The sequence below is a fragment of the Bufo gargarizans genome, chromosome 6 (assembly GCF_014858855.1).
Source record: "Bufo gargarizans isolate SCDJY-AF-19 chromosome 6, ASM1485885v1, whole genome shotgun sequence".
Lineage (NCBI taxonomy): Eukaryota > Metazoa > Chordata > Amphibia > Anura > Bufonidae > Bufo > Bufo gargarizans.
Genome location: NC_058085.1, coordinates 244,188,816 through 244,206,206, shown reverse-complemented (window position 1 = coordinate 244,206,206; position 17,391 = coordinate 244,188,816). Strand labels below are relative to the sequence as shown.

General features: G+C 44.2%; 1 protein-coding gene across 2 annotated transcripts in view; it reads right to left on the bottom strand.

Annotated features, from left to right (window-relative positions):
- Positions 1-17,391, bottom strand: part of LOC122940240 (protein phosphatase Slingshot homolog) — a 215,846-nt gene that overhangs the window by 16,257 nt on the left and 182,198 nt on the right. For both annotated transcript variants that reach the window (XM_044296773.1, XM_044296774.1), the window contains one exon: positions 144-570. In XM_044296773.1, coding sequence (XP_044152708.1) covers positions 144-570 — 427 coding nt within the window. The remainder of the gene's footprint in view (positions 1-143; positions 571-17,391) is intronic.

Below are 17,391 nucleotides of genomic sequence, written 5' to 3'. Positions count from 1 at the left end.
AATTTCAATAAAGATACATTTTTGGATATACATTTTTGTATTATATCTGTGTCTATACTGAGTGTCTGGGTTTGTTCCATCTAGGAGCTATTCAATTTTATTCATGCAAGATATGAGCTATATATACATATATACATATTCACCTCATCCACAGATGGGTTCTCATCCAGCAATGCAGAACTATTTTGGTTTGAATCTGTGGTCAATTTGCCTTCTTGAGTGTCTGTGTACTGCTGCTCTACTTCTTGGTCCATGAAACTTTCCTGTCCCTCCAATAGACTCCCGTCCATCGAAGATACACTGTCCAGCTGTTCTGACACACTTTCCTTATTTTTGGGCATGATGTCTAGCTTTTCCAGGTGCCCATCATCATCACCCATGGTCCTCTTCTCTGGAGCAGTGTCCGTTACCTCCATCTCACTGATTGATCTCATGAGAGCACGCAAGTTCATTTTCCTTTGTCTAGAACAAAGGGATACCACAGACCCTGACAGGGATTCTGGGAGACTTAGTAATTGTGGGCGTGGTGGTGTAGAGCTTGGGTCCCATAGATAACTGTGTCTTTGCTTACTACAGGAAACAGAATGATACAGACAAGTAAATTCATTAATATGCCACTTTATATCATTTTAAAGTGTAACTGTCAAATTAGTTTATTTTTAATACTGTGGCAGCTCTGTACATTTTCTCTTCGCTGCGCTTCTCTTTTACTGAATACTGGAAAGAACAAAAAACTGCTACGGTCAGTGCACCATCTCCCTATATATGTATTGTCAGAAGCAAGCGCTGTTCATACTATTAGGTTCAAACTACAACTACATAAGAGGTTTAATGACAAACATGCACCATGTACATCAAATTTCCTTGCAAATTGAGGAATGCCAATCATCTCTGGCAACAATCATGCTTATTCCATCAAAAACAGACTAAAGGTGGTAATACACAGTCTAAAGCTGAAAAAAAAGACGATTTCAACTGAAACAAACGTTCATTGGTGGAAATTTAACAACAAAGAATTGTTTTAGCTGACAAATGACAGATCGTTAATATTTGAGCCATACCCCGTAAATGTGCCATAAATGTACAGCAATCTTCTAATATATAAAGCTGAGTGTATGTGTATGTCTACTAAAGGAATCAGCATTGTCGCATTTACAATCACAAAATTTGGCACACAGGTATATCAGGTGTCCGGAAAGATTTTAGACCAGGCCTCAGCTCTCTAGGTTTTTATTCCCAAAAAATGCATTAGCCCAGGCATGCTCAACCTGCGGCCCTGCAGATATTGCAAAACTACAACTCCCAGCATGCCCGAACAGCCTACAGCTATCAGCCTACAGCAGGGCATTGTGAGAGTTGTAGTTTTACAACAGCTGGAGGGCCGCAGGTTGAGCATGCCTGCATTAGCCAATAGAAGCTTGGTCACATGACCCTTATCAGCCAATAGAAGCTTGCAGGTCCTACAGCCTCCACATACACAGTTTTACTCCAGCTTTCCATAATACCCAGCCATTTATCTTCACTGCTGTAGGAGAGCTTTAAAGGAAATCTGTCACCAGGATAATCGCTATTGAAGTAAAGCCATGGCCTAATAGCACTTAGTAGCTTATTTCAAGATGTGCCTTTGTTCTAGCAATAGATGTTTTTATCCTCTGAAAATCCAGTTTATTTGGTATGCAAATGAGCCAGTAACGTGCCCAGAGAGTGTCACTCTTGCAGGAAGGAGCCCAGACACGCCCCTGCCACAATGTGTCCACCCTCAAAATACTTAAAACCCCGCCCCCAGGCCCCACTAAGCCACGCCCTCGATCCAAAGGTAAAAATAAACTTCTGTCAGCTGCAGGGGTGGGAGGGAGGGTGACTTTCTCCCTGCAGCTTACACTCAGACAGCACAGTGCTGCTGTCTTAGAGTGAGCTGTTCAAAAGAACACACCCCTAAATTCAGTAAAGGCCACTGTTGAGGTCACTGTCAAGGGGGTGGTATGCTATGAAAGTAACTGTTAAAGGGGAAGGCTGCTCTAAAGGTCAAAGTTAAGGGGATGGGTTGCTGTGGATGTCCAATTTTAAGCGACAGGGCACTGTGGGGTGGGGGTCAGTGTTAAGATGTGGGGGGCTGTGGAGGTCACTGTTTTGGGGGCGAGGTGCTGTAGATGTCACTGTTATAGTGGATAGTGTTGATATCTTTTATCGACACACACAAACATTAAATTAAATAGATTAAATATACCCGAGCGAAGCCGGGTCCTTCAGCTAGTTTATACTAAAGCCCACCTGTCCATGATGTATAGTGCATTCGGAATGTCTTCAGATCCTTTCACTTTTTTTTTTTACAATTTATGTTATGGCCTTGTGCAAGGAAAAAAAATATATATATATACATTCACCCCCCCCCCCCCCCATCATCTGCACTCAATATCCCAGAAAGATAAAGTGAAAGTTTTTCCTTTTCAATAAATTAGCGAGGATTTTGAAACTGAATGTTCAAAATCCTTGCTAATTTATTGAAAAGGAAAAACTAAAATATTGCATTGACTTAAGTACTTAGGACTTAGTTGAAGCACCTTTGGCAGCAATTACAGCCTCCTGTCTTCTTGGGTATGATGGCACAAGGTTTGCACACCTGGATTTGGGGATTTTCTACCATTACTGATCCTCTCAAGCACTGTCAGTTTGAATAGGGACCATCGGTGGACAGCTATTTTCAAGTCTCTCCAGAGATGTTTGATTGGGTTCAAGTCTGGGCCACAAGCACATTCTCAGAGTTGTCCCTAAGCCACTTCTGTGTTTTCTTGGCCGAGTGCTTAGGATCACCATCTTGTTGGGCGGTAAACCTTTGGCTCAGTCTGAGGTCCAGAGCACTCTGGATTAGGTTTTCATTAAGAATATCTCTGTACATTGCTCCATTCAGCTTTCTTCAATCCTGCCCTAACCTCTGAAAAACAACCCACAGCATGATGCTGCCACCACCATGCTTCACTGTAGGGATGGTATTGGGCAGGTGATGAGCAGTGCCCAGTTCCCTCCAGACATGACGCTTAGAATTGAGGCAAAAAAGTTAAATCTTGCTTTTATGCATCTCACTGAGGACAGGATTATTTCTGGCCACTCTACCATAAAGCTCAGATTTGTGGACCTTCTGAAAGTTTCCCCCATGTGCACACAGGATCTTTGGAGCCCAGGGTTCTTGGTCATCTATCTTACCAAGGCCCTTCTCCCCTGCTTACTTAGTTTGGTTGAGCGGTCAGCTCTAGGATGAGTCCTGGTTGTTACAAACTCTTGCTCTTGGGAACTAATAGTGCAGCAGAAATTTTGGTACCCTTCTCCAGATTTGTGGTTCCACAGAATCTGGTTTCTGAGCCCTACAGGCAGTTCTTTCCTCATGGTTTGGTTTTTGAGAACTTATATAGAAAGGGGTGTGTCTTTTCCAATCATGTCCAATCAACTGAATTTACTGCAGGTAGACTCCAATCAAGAAGCAGAAACATCTCAAAGACAATCAAGATAAATGAGAGGCAGCTGAGCAAAATTCCAAAGTGTAATGGCAAAGGATCTGAATACTTTAGTCCATGTGAAATTTCAATTTTTCCTTGTCAACAAATTTGTAAACATTTCTAAAATTTAGTTTATTTTAATTTTATTGTTTTAGTTTTTTTAGCACAAGGCCGCAACAAAATGTGAAGAAAGTTTAAGGGTCTGCAAGACTTTCCGAATACATTGTAAATGTACATCATGGATAGTGATGAGCTTGAGGTGCCATATTCGATTTCGCAATATTTCGCGAATATTTGCCGAAATCGAATATTCGCAAATTGTGATAATTTGCGTATCGCATGTTGCGATTAATTAAATTTCTCTAATCTCTATTGTTCAGTCCAGTGTAAATGTTCAGTCCAGTCAATATGGAATGGGAAGGGGTTAATCCCTCAGTCTCTCAAAACTTTACCTTACTCCTCTGCCTTACTCATGTTTGCTTTGTTCCTAACATTTCTTCTCTGCCTCACCCTTGTTTTGTTGTGTTAACCATGGCATATATAACTATATAGATTCAATAACTCCAAATGTTCAATGAAATCCGGCTCACCACTCCACTGTTCCAATACTCAATATATTTACCATGTTGCTTTTATGCTTTGGTATCCTAGAAAACGAACACTTGCTTCATTCACCCTTTTCAGCACATGTCTACCGTGTTAGTGAAGACCAAACCGATAAACTAGCAGTAAACTATATTGAGTGGACTCCTTTTTTAATTTCTCCACATTATGTGCGCGAGCACTGGAGTCCTCTCAATGCATTTTACTGTTGGTTTGTTGGAGCACTGTGTCAGAATGCATATGAATTACATAATCAGACTTGGCATCACTTACACTTTACACCACTTACTCTAATGAGGAGTGTGTTAATTAATTGTACCCTTAACCCCATCAGGACACATGACGTACCAGTATGGCATGTTGTCCCGGTACTTAAGGACACATGACGTACTGGTACGTCAGGTGTATTTCCGATCACCGCCACCCAGCGGGTGGTGATCGGAACAAGGTGCCTGCTCAAATCATTGAGCAGGCACCTTGGCTCAATGCTTAGGGGGGGTCCTGTGACCCCTCCGTGTTGGCGATCGCCGCAAACCGCAGGTCAATTCAGACCTGCGGTTTGCGGCTTTTTATGTTGCGGCGGTGCCATCGTGTCCACGTGAAGCTGTAGGGGGGACCAGATGGCATGGAAGGCAGCGCGATGCCTAAGGAAGGCATTGCGCTGCCTTCCTGTGATGGGCATGTGAGATCCAGCCCCCTGGATCTCACAGGCCAGAAGCTGTATGAGTAATACTCACTGTATTACTCATACAGCCAATGCATTCCAATACAGAAGTATTGGAATGCATTGTAAAGGATTAGACCCCCAAAAGTTGAGGTACCAAAAGTGAAAAAAAAAAAGTTTCCCCCCAAAAAATTACAAGTTTCAAGTAAAAAAAAAAAAAAACGTCATTTTCTCCAAATAAAGTTAAAAAAAAATAGGTAAAAAATAGGGGACCAGACCAGTTCTATAAAAATATCACATGACCTAACCCCTCAGATGAACACCACAAAAATAAAAAGTGTGCTAAATAAACAATTTTTTGTCACCTTACATCACAAAAAGGACAACAGCAAGCGATCAAAAAGGCGTATGCCCACCAATATAGTACCAATCTAACCGTCACCTCATCCCGCAAAAAATGAGCCCCTACTTGACACAATCGCCCAAAAAATAAAAAGAAACTATGGCTCAGAATATGGAGACACTAAAACATAATTTTTTTTGTTTTAAAAAAACGGTTATTGGGTAAAACTTACATAAATAAAAAAAAGTATACATATTAGATATAGCCGCGTTCATATCGACCGGCTCTACAAAAATATCACATGACCTAAACCCTCAGGTGAATACCGTAAAAAAAAAAAAAAAAAAAAAAAACTGTAAAAAAATACATTTTTTATAACCTTACATCACAGAAAGTGTAATAGCAAGCGATCAAAAAGTCACACGCACCCCAAAATAGTGCCAATCAAATAGTCATCTCACCCCGCAAAAATCATACCCTACCCAAGATAATCGCCCAAAAACGGAAAAAAATATGTCTCTCAGACTATGGAAACACTAAAACATGATTTTTTGGGGTTTAAAACGTACATAAATAAATAAATAAAAAAGTACACTTATTAGGTATCGCCGCGTCCGCGACAACCTGGTCTATAAAAATACTACATGATCTAAGAATTTTGTAAATAACAAAAAATAAAAACTGTGCCAAAACAGCTATTTCTTGCCTCACAAAAAGTGTAATATAGAGCAACCAAAAATCCCTAAAATGTATGTAATCTAAAATAGTACCAACAAAACTGCCACCCTATCCCATAGTTTCTAAAATGGGGTCACTTTTTGGGAGTTTCTACTCTAGGGGTGACTCGGGGGCTTCAAATGGGACATAGTGTCAAAAAACCAGTCCAGCAAAATCTGCATTCCAAAAATCATATGGCATTCCTTTCCTTCTGCGCCCTGCCGTGTGCCTGTACAGCGGTTTACGACCACATATGGGGTGTTTCTGTAAACTACAGAATCAGAGCCATAAATATTGAGTTTTGTTTGGCTGTTATCACTTGCTTTGTAACTGGAAAAAAAATATTAAAATGGAAAATATGCCAAAAAAGTGCATTTTTTAAATTGTATCTCTAATTTCCATTAATTCTTGTGGAACACCTAAAGGATTAACAAAGTTTGTAAAATCAGTTTTGAATACTTTGAAGGGTGTAGTTTCTAAAATTGGGTCATTTTTGGGTAGTTTCTATTATGTAAGCCTCACAAAGTGACTTCAGACCTGAACTGGTCCTTGAAAAGTGGGTTTTTGAAAATGTCTGAAAAAAATTAAGATTTGCTTCTAAACTTCTAAGCATTGTAACATCCCCAAAAAATAAAATGTAATTCCCAAAATGATCCAAACATGAAGTAGACATATGGGGAATGTAAAGTGATAACAATTTTTGTAGGTATTACTATGTATTATAGAAGTAGAGAAATTTTTGGCAAATTTTGTATTTTTCATAAATAAAAATGTTTTTTTTTTTTTTACTCCATTTTACCAGTGTCATAAAGTACAATATGTGACGAAAAAACATTCTCAGAATGGCCTGGATAAGTCAAAGTGTTTTAAAGTTATCACCACTTAAAGTGACACTGGTCAGATTTGCAAAAAATTGCCAGGTCCTTAAGGTGAAAATGAACCCGGTCCATAACGGGTTAAGGACCAATAATATAATATATATATATATTTTGGGAGGAAAGAAAAACTGGAATTTTTACATTTTGTGGAATTTATTTATGGCATTCATTGTGTGGTAAAATAATTTTATTATGTGGGTCCATGCAATGATAGCACAGTCTCTCAGTAGAAGCTGGTATGCTATGAGGGTGTGAATCTGCATTAAATCTCTGATGGAATCCTGTCTACATGGATAGTTGCTGTGATGTCATAATAGTGAATAGCACATCACACCCTTCAATTGATCAATTGAGTCCACAAATACCTGCATAGAGAAAAAACATGCAAATTTTTTTTATCAAAGATTTGTTTGTGTCATGTGACCACGGAGCGGGAGTAAAGAGCTTGCTATTACTCCAGCTCCGTGGTCTCCTGCTGACCCATAATACTCACCTTTCCAGCAGGGGGCTTCCGGACACTCCATAGCACATCCATGGTCCCGCGCTGCACTGACCTCCTGACGTACGCGTGCTATGGCGTGTGTGGGGTGGGGGAGAGCTGAAGGCACTGGGGGAGTGGAGCTGATGGCACTGGGGGGAACTGAAGCACTTGGGCTGATCACATAGGGGATCTGATGGCAGGGGGTCTGATGAGTTTTCATAAAGGAAAACAGTCTATTAAATATTTTTTTTCTTATTAGAATACTTGATTAATCGTAAAAACTATCAAAAGAATATTCTATTTCTAAAATAATCATTTACTGCAGCCCTACACTGGATAAATAATGGATAGATAACCAGTCTGATATTTATAGCTATTAATGTTAAATTATAGTCCCACTTGTAGATGAGTTGATAATTTGTTAGAAGTAGAAATAGATTCCTTCTATAATAGTAACAGTATGTTACTTGTATTAGTTGGTTTATAATTGTAGCAGTTATCTGTTATATAGTCATTTCATGTTTTGGTTACAAATAAGGCCTCTTTAACACTTGTGTTGTCCGGATCCGGCGTGTACTCCACTTGCCGGAATTACACGCCGGATCCGGAAAAACGCAAGTGTACTGAAAGCATTTGAAGACAGATCCGTCTTCAAAATGCTTTCAGTGTTACTATGGCACCCAGGACGCTATTAAAGTCCTGGTTGCCATAGTAGTAGTGGGGAGCGGTATACTTACAGTCCGCACGGCTCCCGGGGCGCTTCAGAATTACGTCAGAGCACCCCATGCGCATGGATGACGTGCCATGCGATCACGTGATCCATGCGCTTGGGGCGCCCTGACGTCACTCTGGAGCGCCCCGGGAGCCGCACGGATGGTGTAAGTATGCTGCTCCCCACTACACTTTACCATGGCTGCCAGGACTTTAGCGTCCCGGCAGCCATGGTAACCATTGAGAAAAAGCTAAACGCCGGATTCGGCAATGCGCCGAAGCGACGTTTAGCTTAAGGCCGGATCGATGGGCATTCATTCCGGATCCGGCCTTGCGGCAAGTCTTCAGGATTTTTGGCCGGAGCATAAAGCGCAGCAAGTTGCAGTATTTTCTCCGGCCAAAAAATGTTCCGTTCCGGAACTGAAGACATCCTGATGCATCCTGAACGGATTTCACTCCATTCAGAATGCATTAGGATAAAACTGATCAGGATTCTTCCGGCATAGAGCCCCGACGACGGAACTCTATGCCAGAAGAAAAGAATGCAAGTGTGAAAGAGCCCTAAACGGTGTGCGTTACCACTCAATGTGGGAGGATCACCTCTATATCCAGACTGTGGATTAGTTTAGATGTCCGCTTAAGGATCCCTGGCTCGGCTGTAGCAGCGTCCTACGTGTTTGGGAAGCTGTAGCTGGAATTGGCCGCCAGGTGATGTTATATGTGCGGCTGCGCTTAGGTCTCCTAGTTGAGACATATCATCGTGGTTTCAGCCAGTCCCAGCTGTTGCACTTTTGGGCTATAACAATCTGTTGTATTCAGTTCAGTAATATAAATCGCAGTTTATATACCGCATCCCAAATACACTGCTCTAGGCACCAGACGTGTTTCGGAGTAAATCAAACTCCTTCTTCAGTAGTGAGCAGTGTATGCTTACTTGCTGCAATTTAAACGCCGATTCCTTGATTAGGGGAGGAGTAAGATCTGTGATCCCCAAACATCTCAAAATCATGGACTGGATTATATAGACTGATCTTATGTTGGTCTATCATATAGAAAATAATCTATAACTCTAATAAACTTGATGCCGGACCTTTAGGAGGATCTCTAATAGGGGTGACATAGAACTAGATAAATGGAATTATAAATAACACCATGATGCGTTTTTGTCTTCTATATATATTAAAGGGGTATTCCCATCTTGCTCTTTCATCCTCACCTGCAGTCAGCTAGCTGTTCACTTCCTGGTTTTCTGCTGCTAAGGCTGGGCGGGCTTAGGCAGCTAGAGTGAAGGCCTGCCACGCCTCCTTATGACATCACACTGAGAACTCAGTCCTTGCGTGCTAGTTTATGTGAACAGTATGACTCATCAGTCTGGCAGCCTGCAGTGTCTGTGAGGCCCCTCCCCCTGCTGGGGAATCATCACTCAAAGAGCCATGTGAAGTGACCTCAGTAGACAGTAACATGTTCTGTCCTGCAGTCTAAGGGTCCATTCACACATCCATAATTTGGGTCTGCATTCGTTCCGCAATTTGCGGACCCATTCACTTTCAATGGGGCTGGAACGGATGCGAATCCGCATTTCCGGGATCCGCATCTGTTTTTTCAGGATCTGTTTTTTCAGGATCCGCAATTCCGTTCATGTAAAAAAATAGAACATGTCCTATTCCTGTCCGCAATTGCGGTCCAGAAAAGGCATTTTCTATTATAGTGTCTGATGTGCGGTCTGCAAATACAGTTTTACAGAACCTGTCTTATCTTTTACAAACCCATTCTGTGCAGCTAAACAGTAGTTCACTACTATACATTAGTTCAAAAGCTTGTCAGCTAGTAGCCGTATGATCTGTGCTTTTGACGCCCATAAAACATGACCATCCCCCAACTGATGCAGATTTTTATCCAACACAGCTCTACTACAGCTATATATAAACCTTAGACCTTTTATCTGTATATATGCATATACAGCTCTGCTCTGTCTTCCTTGAATCTCTTCTCTTACAGCTCTGCTACATCTGTATTATTCACCAATATCAGCACTTTGTTGGAATCACTTCATATATAGCTCTGCTACATCTGTCTATTTCTCTCTCCCACCACCACTGTGCTTGAACCACCTCCTATACAGCTCTGCTACACCAGTCTTCCCTCCTATACAGCTCTGCTACATCTGTCTTTCTCTCCACTACCATCAGTGTGTTTGATTTACTGTACTTCATATACAGCTCTGCCACACCTGTCTTCCCTGAACCGCTTTATATAGAGCTCAGCTACATCTGTCTGCGGGACCCGCATCACGGACCCATTCACTTCAATGGGTCCGCGATCCGGGAGATGCGGTGCACTGAGCGACACCCCACGGAAGCGCCTCAGAGTGCTTCCGTGGTGTTTCTGACCGTGCCTCCACATTGCAAAAAAGTAGTGCTTGCACTACCAATTTTGCGGAACAGGTGGATCACGGACCCATTCAAGTGAATGGGTCTGGGATCCGTCTGCGGCAGCTGCATGGATGTTGCCCGTGCATTGGGGACCGCAAATTGCGTGGAACTGCCGGTACACATTCGTGTGCATGAGCCCTAACAGAGAGATGGTGGGGCATTTATTTGTGTAGAGAAAACAGAAGGGGGGAATGGGAAATTCTTGCTTTGTAAAGTCTCAAGTACACTCTTTGTGCCGCCATATGGTTTTATATATCACCATAATTCAGAAGTATTCTCTCCTAGAACAGTCCATAATGCAATTAGAGGCATGCAGAGGTAGTGTATAGCCCCATAGACCTCTATTGGAGCCATATTGCAGTTCTGTTCTGTGTGCTGCCATTTGGTGCCATTATATGGCACTATGATACAGAAGTGCCGCCATATAGTGCAAATATAGGACACTGAGTACATTCTTTCACTACACGGCAGAGCAGAGTGTAATTGGACACCACTCCAGCACCTCATCCCTCTCTCCCAAGTCTGCACTGCAAACAGAGCATGTGCTGCTCTGTTTCAAAAGCAGCACAAGGCAATAAAGAACAGCCGGCCGTGCGCGTTCATGAAAGAAAGGAAAGGCCAGCCACTGGATCAATGTTGTTACTCTGCGCATGCGCGGCCCCTACATTCGGCAGGCAAGAGGTAGCCGTATCTAGGGGAGACACAATGACAACACTGAGGTAGGAGGGGAAGGATTTTATCAAAAAGGGAGGGAATTGGCTAATACATTATATTTACAAAAATGATCACCGTTATATCATTAGCAGATTAAACAGTGATCATTGGGATGGGAATACCCCTTTAAGGATGATTAAACATGGTAAAACATATTTAACCCCTTAAGGACCTCCGCCTTATATGCACGGCGGAAGTCCATGGCCTCGAGGTTTCTATTTTAAATAGCAGAGACCAGCGGCATATGTATGCAATCAGTCATAGGGCTGATCGCATACATTTTACACTTCACATGCCGTGGTCAAATGTGACAACGGCATCTGATCAGTCCGGAAGCAGGGAACCTGTCATATCTATGAAATAGCCCAAAGCCTCAAGCAGGCTTCGGAGATTATTTCAAGACTATACCAATACAGGCCAGCATTTTATTGGTATAGTGCAAATGAAGTCTTCAACGATTGCCAGGTATTGTCACCCAATACTTAAAAAAAAGTTAAAAAAATTAATAAATTCAAATTACCTCTAGTGTTGATCGAGCACCATAGTGCACGGGTACTCGGGCCGAACACATCGTGAATATAATGGAAGTCAATGGGAGGACCCGAGCATTAAACCAGGTACCCCCTGCTCTGAAGAGGGGAGGGTGCCTGGTTCATAAGAAAATGTCAGAAATTTTTGGCCACCGAAATGGTTCTTTTTCAGCATGGAGAGGATGTATGGATGCATCTTGGACTCGCTGGTCGCTGCCTGGAACTATGTTGTCCAAATGGTACGCCACTTTTACATAATGACAATAATACGCACAAAACCAAGGGGGGGGGGGGAAATCAATTTTAGAGGAAAAATTGATAGAAAATATTCTTTCCTGATTATTTAATTTTAGATAAAGTGCAAGTGCTGCCAAAAATTACAAGGAAGAGGCACTCCAATACACCCTTAGTTACACATAAAGGAGGGCATCATTCACACCCTTTAAAAATCATGATTGATGGCCTGCTGGTGACCCTCAAAAACATTAGGAGCAAGGGCCTGCTGATCTGACCATCTAAAACATTATGGGGGCGAAGGCCTGCTGCGGCTTTGGTGACTATAGTTAACCTTGGGCCAATAGCACGTCCCTGTCACGGTGATGATCCATTCGGATGTCTGGCCTATCAACTTTCGATGTAATTGGCAGCTCAAAACTATTGTAAACTACGGGTAACGGGGAATCAGTGTTTGATTCCGGAGAGGGAGCCTGAGAAACGGCTATGGCTACCACATCCAAGCAAGGCAGCATGCGCGCAAATTATCTATTAGGTATAATTAGCTGAGGGCCTGCAGGTGAGCTGACCCTTTAAAATATTTGAGTTGAGAGCCTGCTGGTGAGCTGAGGTAGAACCGACAAACCCAACTTGATTTTGATGGCTGCATTAATCTGCATGTGACCATCATACAGCTGCACAGATTTGTTTCCACCTGCATCTTTCTAAACAAGCTGTGGTCTTTTATCCAGTCATTGTGCCACTATGTGGCCTCTTCATGCTGCCATCATCACAGTATGTCACCTTGCCACTCATTTTTATCACCATGCTGCTGCTGCTTAAAAGACCTTAAACTGATCACCAGGCCCACAATTTAATTAAGGTTTTGGAATCGATAAACCCAACTTGCTTTTGTGGGCTGCATAAGTGGCGTAGCTAGAAATAACTGTGCCCCACAGCAAATTCTTGAATGGGGCTCCAACCCACAGTTTTTTAGCGACCCCTTCCTTTCATGCTGCCCCCATTCCTGTGGCTAATAAAGTTCGCTCTCTCAGACCAGTGCCGGCAGCTGTTCCATCCGTTTTATACACCGTCTATAATTTCATTGTGTAATACTGTTGAGGGGGCCCTGACCAAATCCTCTAGTTCTCCTCATCCTGGATGGGCCCCTTCTGGGTCAGGGCCCCAAAGCTGCAGCTTTCCCTGCTTCCCCTAAAAAAATTCTTTACTGTATATTTACTTGTATATAAAGTGCAAATGATGCCAAAAATTACAAGGAAGAGGCACTCCAATACAACCTGTATCTCACATAAAGGTGGGCCTCATTCACAATCAGTTGCGGGTTTGCAGGTGAGCTGACCCTGTAAAAGATTTGAGTTGCAGGCCTGCAGGTGAGCGGACCCTTTAAAAAATTATATGCGAGGGCCTGCTGGTGAGCAGACCATGTAAAAAATTAGATGTGAGGGCCTGCTGGTAAGCAGACCCGCTAAAAAAAAAATTATATTCAAAGGCCATAAAGGGAAGGGGATTATATGTGATGAATAAGCAATGCATGTTGATATGACGTAAGAGGAGGAGGAGGAGGAGAAAAGGAAGATTCAACCATACACCCTTGTTTGTGGTGGAAGGGGTGCATGGGAATACAGTCTATTAACTACAGGTAAAACAACACATGTAAAGTACCTTTATGTTCATTAGCATTCCTCTGGCGGAGTCAAGAAGTCATGGTCAATCCAGGCCTTGTTCATTTTTATATGTCAGCATTTTCAACCTGTCAGCATTTTCAGTTGACAAGCGAATATGCGGAGTCTGTTATAATGCCACCAGCAGCTCTAAATACACGCTCAGACAAAACGCTGGCGGCAGGGCAGGCCAGCACCTTTAAAGCGTAGAGCACCAATTCATGCCACGTGTCCAGCTTGGACACTGAGGGATCACCGAGGACGCTGACACGGTCTGCTATGTACTCCTTCACCATCTTCCAAATTTTTTCTCTCCTTGTGGCAGTAGGCTGCACTTCAGGGTGAGGGTGCTGGCGGGGTGCCATGAAACTGTCCCAGGCTTTGGAGAGCGTTGCCCTCTGTTGGAACTGCTCTCTGCCACCAGCGTTGTCAGATGGAACATTTTGGAGCAATTTTCCAAAAAGGATCTTCTGGTATTGCACCATTTTGCTCATCCTCTCCACCAAAGAAATAAGAGATGAGAAGCTCTCTTTGTAGCGGGGGTCGAGAAGGGTGAACAACCAGTAATCCGTGTTGTTTAATATGCGTATAACGCGTAGGTTGCAGGAAAGGCCGCCCAACATGAAGTCAGCCATGTGTGCCAGGGTATCAACAGGCGAGACTTCAATCGTCATCATCAGGAAGATCACTCCCAATCTCTTCATCCTCTGCCCACCCACGCAGAACAAATGGAATTAAACTTCCATGGGTACTACCCTCTGTAACTGAGGCAATCGTCTCCTGCTCCTCCTTCTCTTCAGCCTCCAATTCGCGCTGAGAAGGCGAACTGAGGGTGGTCTGGCTATCATCAACCTGTGTAATGTCTTCCCCCATTTCCACCTCTTTCACATGCACAGCGCCGTCCATAAAGGGTTATTCTCAACACTCCGTTTCATACTTACCTGCTCCCGGCGCGCTGTCCACTTCCTGGTTTCGGCACTCAGCAGGGGGCGGGCTCCATCTTGATTGAAGTCTTCTCCCGGCTGGGCCACGCGCTGGACTGAACGAGCACACCGAGGCCGCGCATGTGCCCTGGTGACTTCTTCCTGGCCAGTATACCAGGAAGAAATCACCATAGCGCATGCGCGGCCTCGCCGTGCACTTTCGGGACTGCGCGCGGCCGACCGGGAGAAGAGCAAGTCACCGCGATTCCTGAGAAGAGCGGTGTCCGTAACCAGGGGAGACGGAAGAACAGTAAGGTAAGTATATGTTTATTTTCTTCTAAGGGTTGGAAATTAGTTAATTAAATATATTTAGAAAAATGATCACTGTTAAATCATTAACAGATTTAACAGTGATCATTAAGATGGAAATACCCCTTTAACTGTGAGCAGCGAGCATTTGAGAAGACACAGAAGTGGGATGGCGACGCTGATAATACCGTTATCGCCGCTCACCATCAGGGTTGATTCCTCAAAGTTGCGTAAAACCTCAGAGCTCAGACATCCATGCCCACTCCTCTCTTGTGAATAGCGGAAGCTGACTGGAAAGGAGACAACCATGTTGCAGCTGGTATTCCACAACTGCCCTCTGCTACTCACAAAGCCTGGCCAACATGTGGAACGTGGAGTTCCAACGTGTGCTCACGTCGCACAACAGCCGGTGAGCTGGCAATTTCAAGCACTGCTGTAGCGTTGACAGACTGGCTGAAGCTGTCGGTGACTTGAAGAAATGCGCACACACGTGGCCCACCTTCACCAGTAGCTCAGGCAAATGGAGGTATGTTTTTAGAAACCTCTGAACCACAAGGTTGAATACCTGGGCAAAGCATGGGATGTGTCTAAGGTTGCCCAGCTCCAAAGCTGCTACCAAGTTACGGCTATTATCAGACACAACCATGCCTGGTTCTAGGTTGAGTGGCGAGAGCCACAGCTCAGTCTGGTATCTTGTCCCCTGCCACAGCTCTACGGTGGTATGCTGTTTGTCACCTAGGCAGATCAGCTTTAGCATGGCCTGTTGTCGCCTCCCCACTGCAGTGCTACACTGCATCCAGCTACCGACTGATGACTGACTGGTGCTGCAAGAGGATAATTCTGAGGTGGAAGTGGAGGAGGAGAAGTGGGAGTTGGAGCCCACAATCCTTGGCGTCAGTAGCACCCGTGTCATCCCAGGGTACAAGTTGCTCCTGGACTCCACAACATTTACCCAGTATGCCATCAGGGAAATGTAGTGTCCCTGGCCGAAAGCACTTGTCCACATGTCCTTGGTTAAGTGGACCTTCCTAGTAACTGCGTTGGTCAGGGCACCTGTGAGGTTAAGGGACACATGTTGGTGTAAGGCTAGCATGGCACACCTTGAAAAATAGTGGCAGTTGGGGACTGCATAACGAGGGATGGCCATCGACATCAGGCTGCGAAAGGCCTCAGTGTCCACAAGCCTAAATGGCAACATTTTCAGGGCCAGTAATTTGGAAAGCTGCGCATTTAGTGCTATGGCCTGTGGGTGGGTGGGTGGCTGGGTATTTGTGCTTGCGTTCAAATGCCTGGGGTAATAAATGCTGCGTTGGGACAGGGAAGTGGATGTGGTCACTGATGGTGCTTGCAAAGGTCCAGGTGTAGGGCGGGAGGCATCCGGGCCTGTGTCTTAGACAGGGGATTGGCCAGCACGTAACACAGGGGAAGAGGAGGCAGCGGTGTGACCCGCAGACACAGATTGTGGACCCAGGTGTTCGGCACACCTATTAGGGTGCTTTGATTTGAGGTTGCTAGTGTTCACACCCCGGCTCATTTTGGTGTGGTACAGGTTGCAAACTACTATTCTTTTGTCGTCCGCACTTTCCTTTAAAAAAGTGCCATACTGCCGAACACCTACCCCTTTGGCAAGGGAGATTTACGCAAGGGGGTGCTCCGTGGAACAGTTGCAGACCTGTTTGGTGCCTCTTCCAGCCCGTTGCAGTGCCGCAGCCCCTCCGCCTCTATACTGCTCTCCTCGCTCGGCTTGCTGCCACCTTCCCAGGTTGGGTCAGTGACCTCGTCGTCCAACACCTCCTCTTCCACTTCCTCACTCTGATCATCCTCCTGATTTTTTGACCTAACCACAACCTCAGTGATTGACAACTGTGTGTCATCCGCTTCCTCAACCTCTTGAGACAGTAATTGTGGTTGAGTCATTGGCAACTGTGTCACATCATCCTCCACCTCATTAAACACCAATTGCCGTTCCCCAGCATGATGTTCTTGTGACTCTGGATGCTCAAGAGGTTAGGAATCAGGGCACAAGATCTCAGGTCCCTCTTCAAGCGTGCTTGGTGAAAGGGCCAAATCAATTAATGGCAATGAAAAGAGATCCTTGGAATATCTGAGTGTGGGATCACTTGTTTGGCCAGACTGTAAATGGTGGGAGGAAGGAGGATCAGGGTGAGGATTGTGTGGACCAAACTCCTGGCCACTGAGACTGAACTTGGTGGAAGACAGGGTGGTGCTTAATCGACTGGAAGCACTATCTGCTGCAATCCAACCGACCACCTGCTCGCACTGGGCTGACTTCAAGAGTGGTGTCCTGCGACGCCCTGCAGACTGGGACATGAAGCCAAGTATCTTAGATGATTGTTTTTCTTGTGCTCTGGCAGCAGGCACAGTTTCAACACACCCAGGGCCACGGCCTCTGCGTTTACCATCAGCATCACGGCCCCTTCCCTTAATGCTCTCCTTCTTCATATTAAATGTTATATGCACGCTTTACACACAAGATGTGCCACAGATGTCACAGTTGACAGCAAGCACATTATATGGAAAAAGTATGGAAAAAGTTAAAATATAAGTGAAATCTATTTTCCTATCTCTTGTCCTGACACACACGCGCAATTGCAGAGCAGATGTGACAATTCACTGCAGACACCGTTTATAGGCAAAGTGTGGATAAATTATGGAAAATTATCATTGTTTTCGCAAATA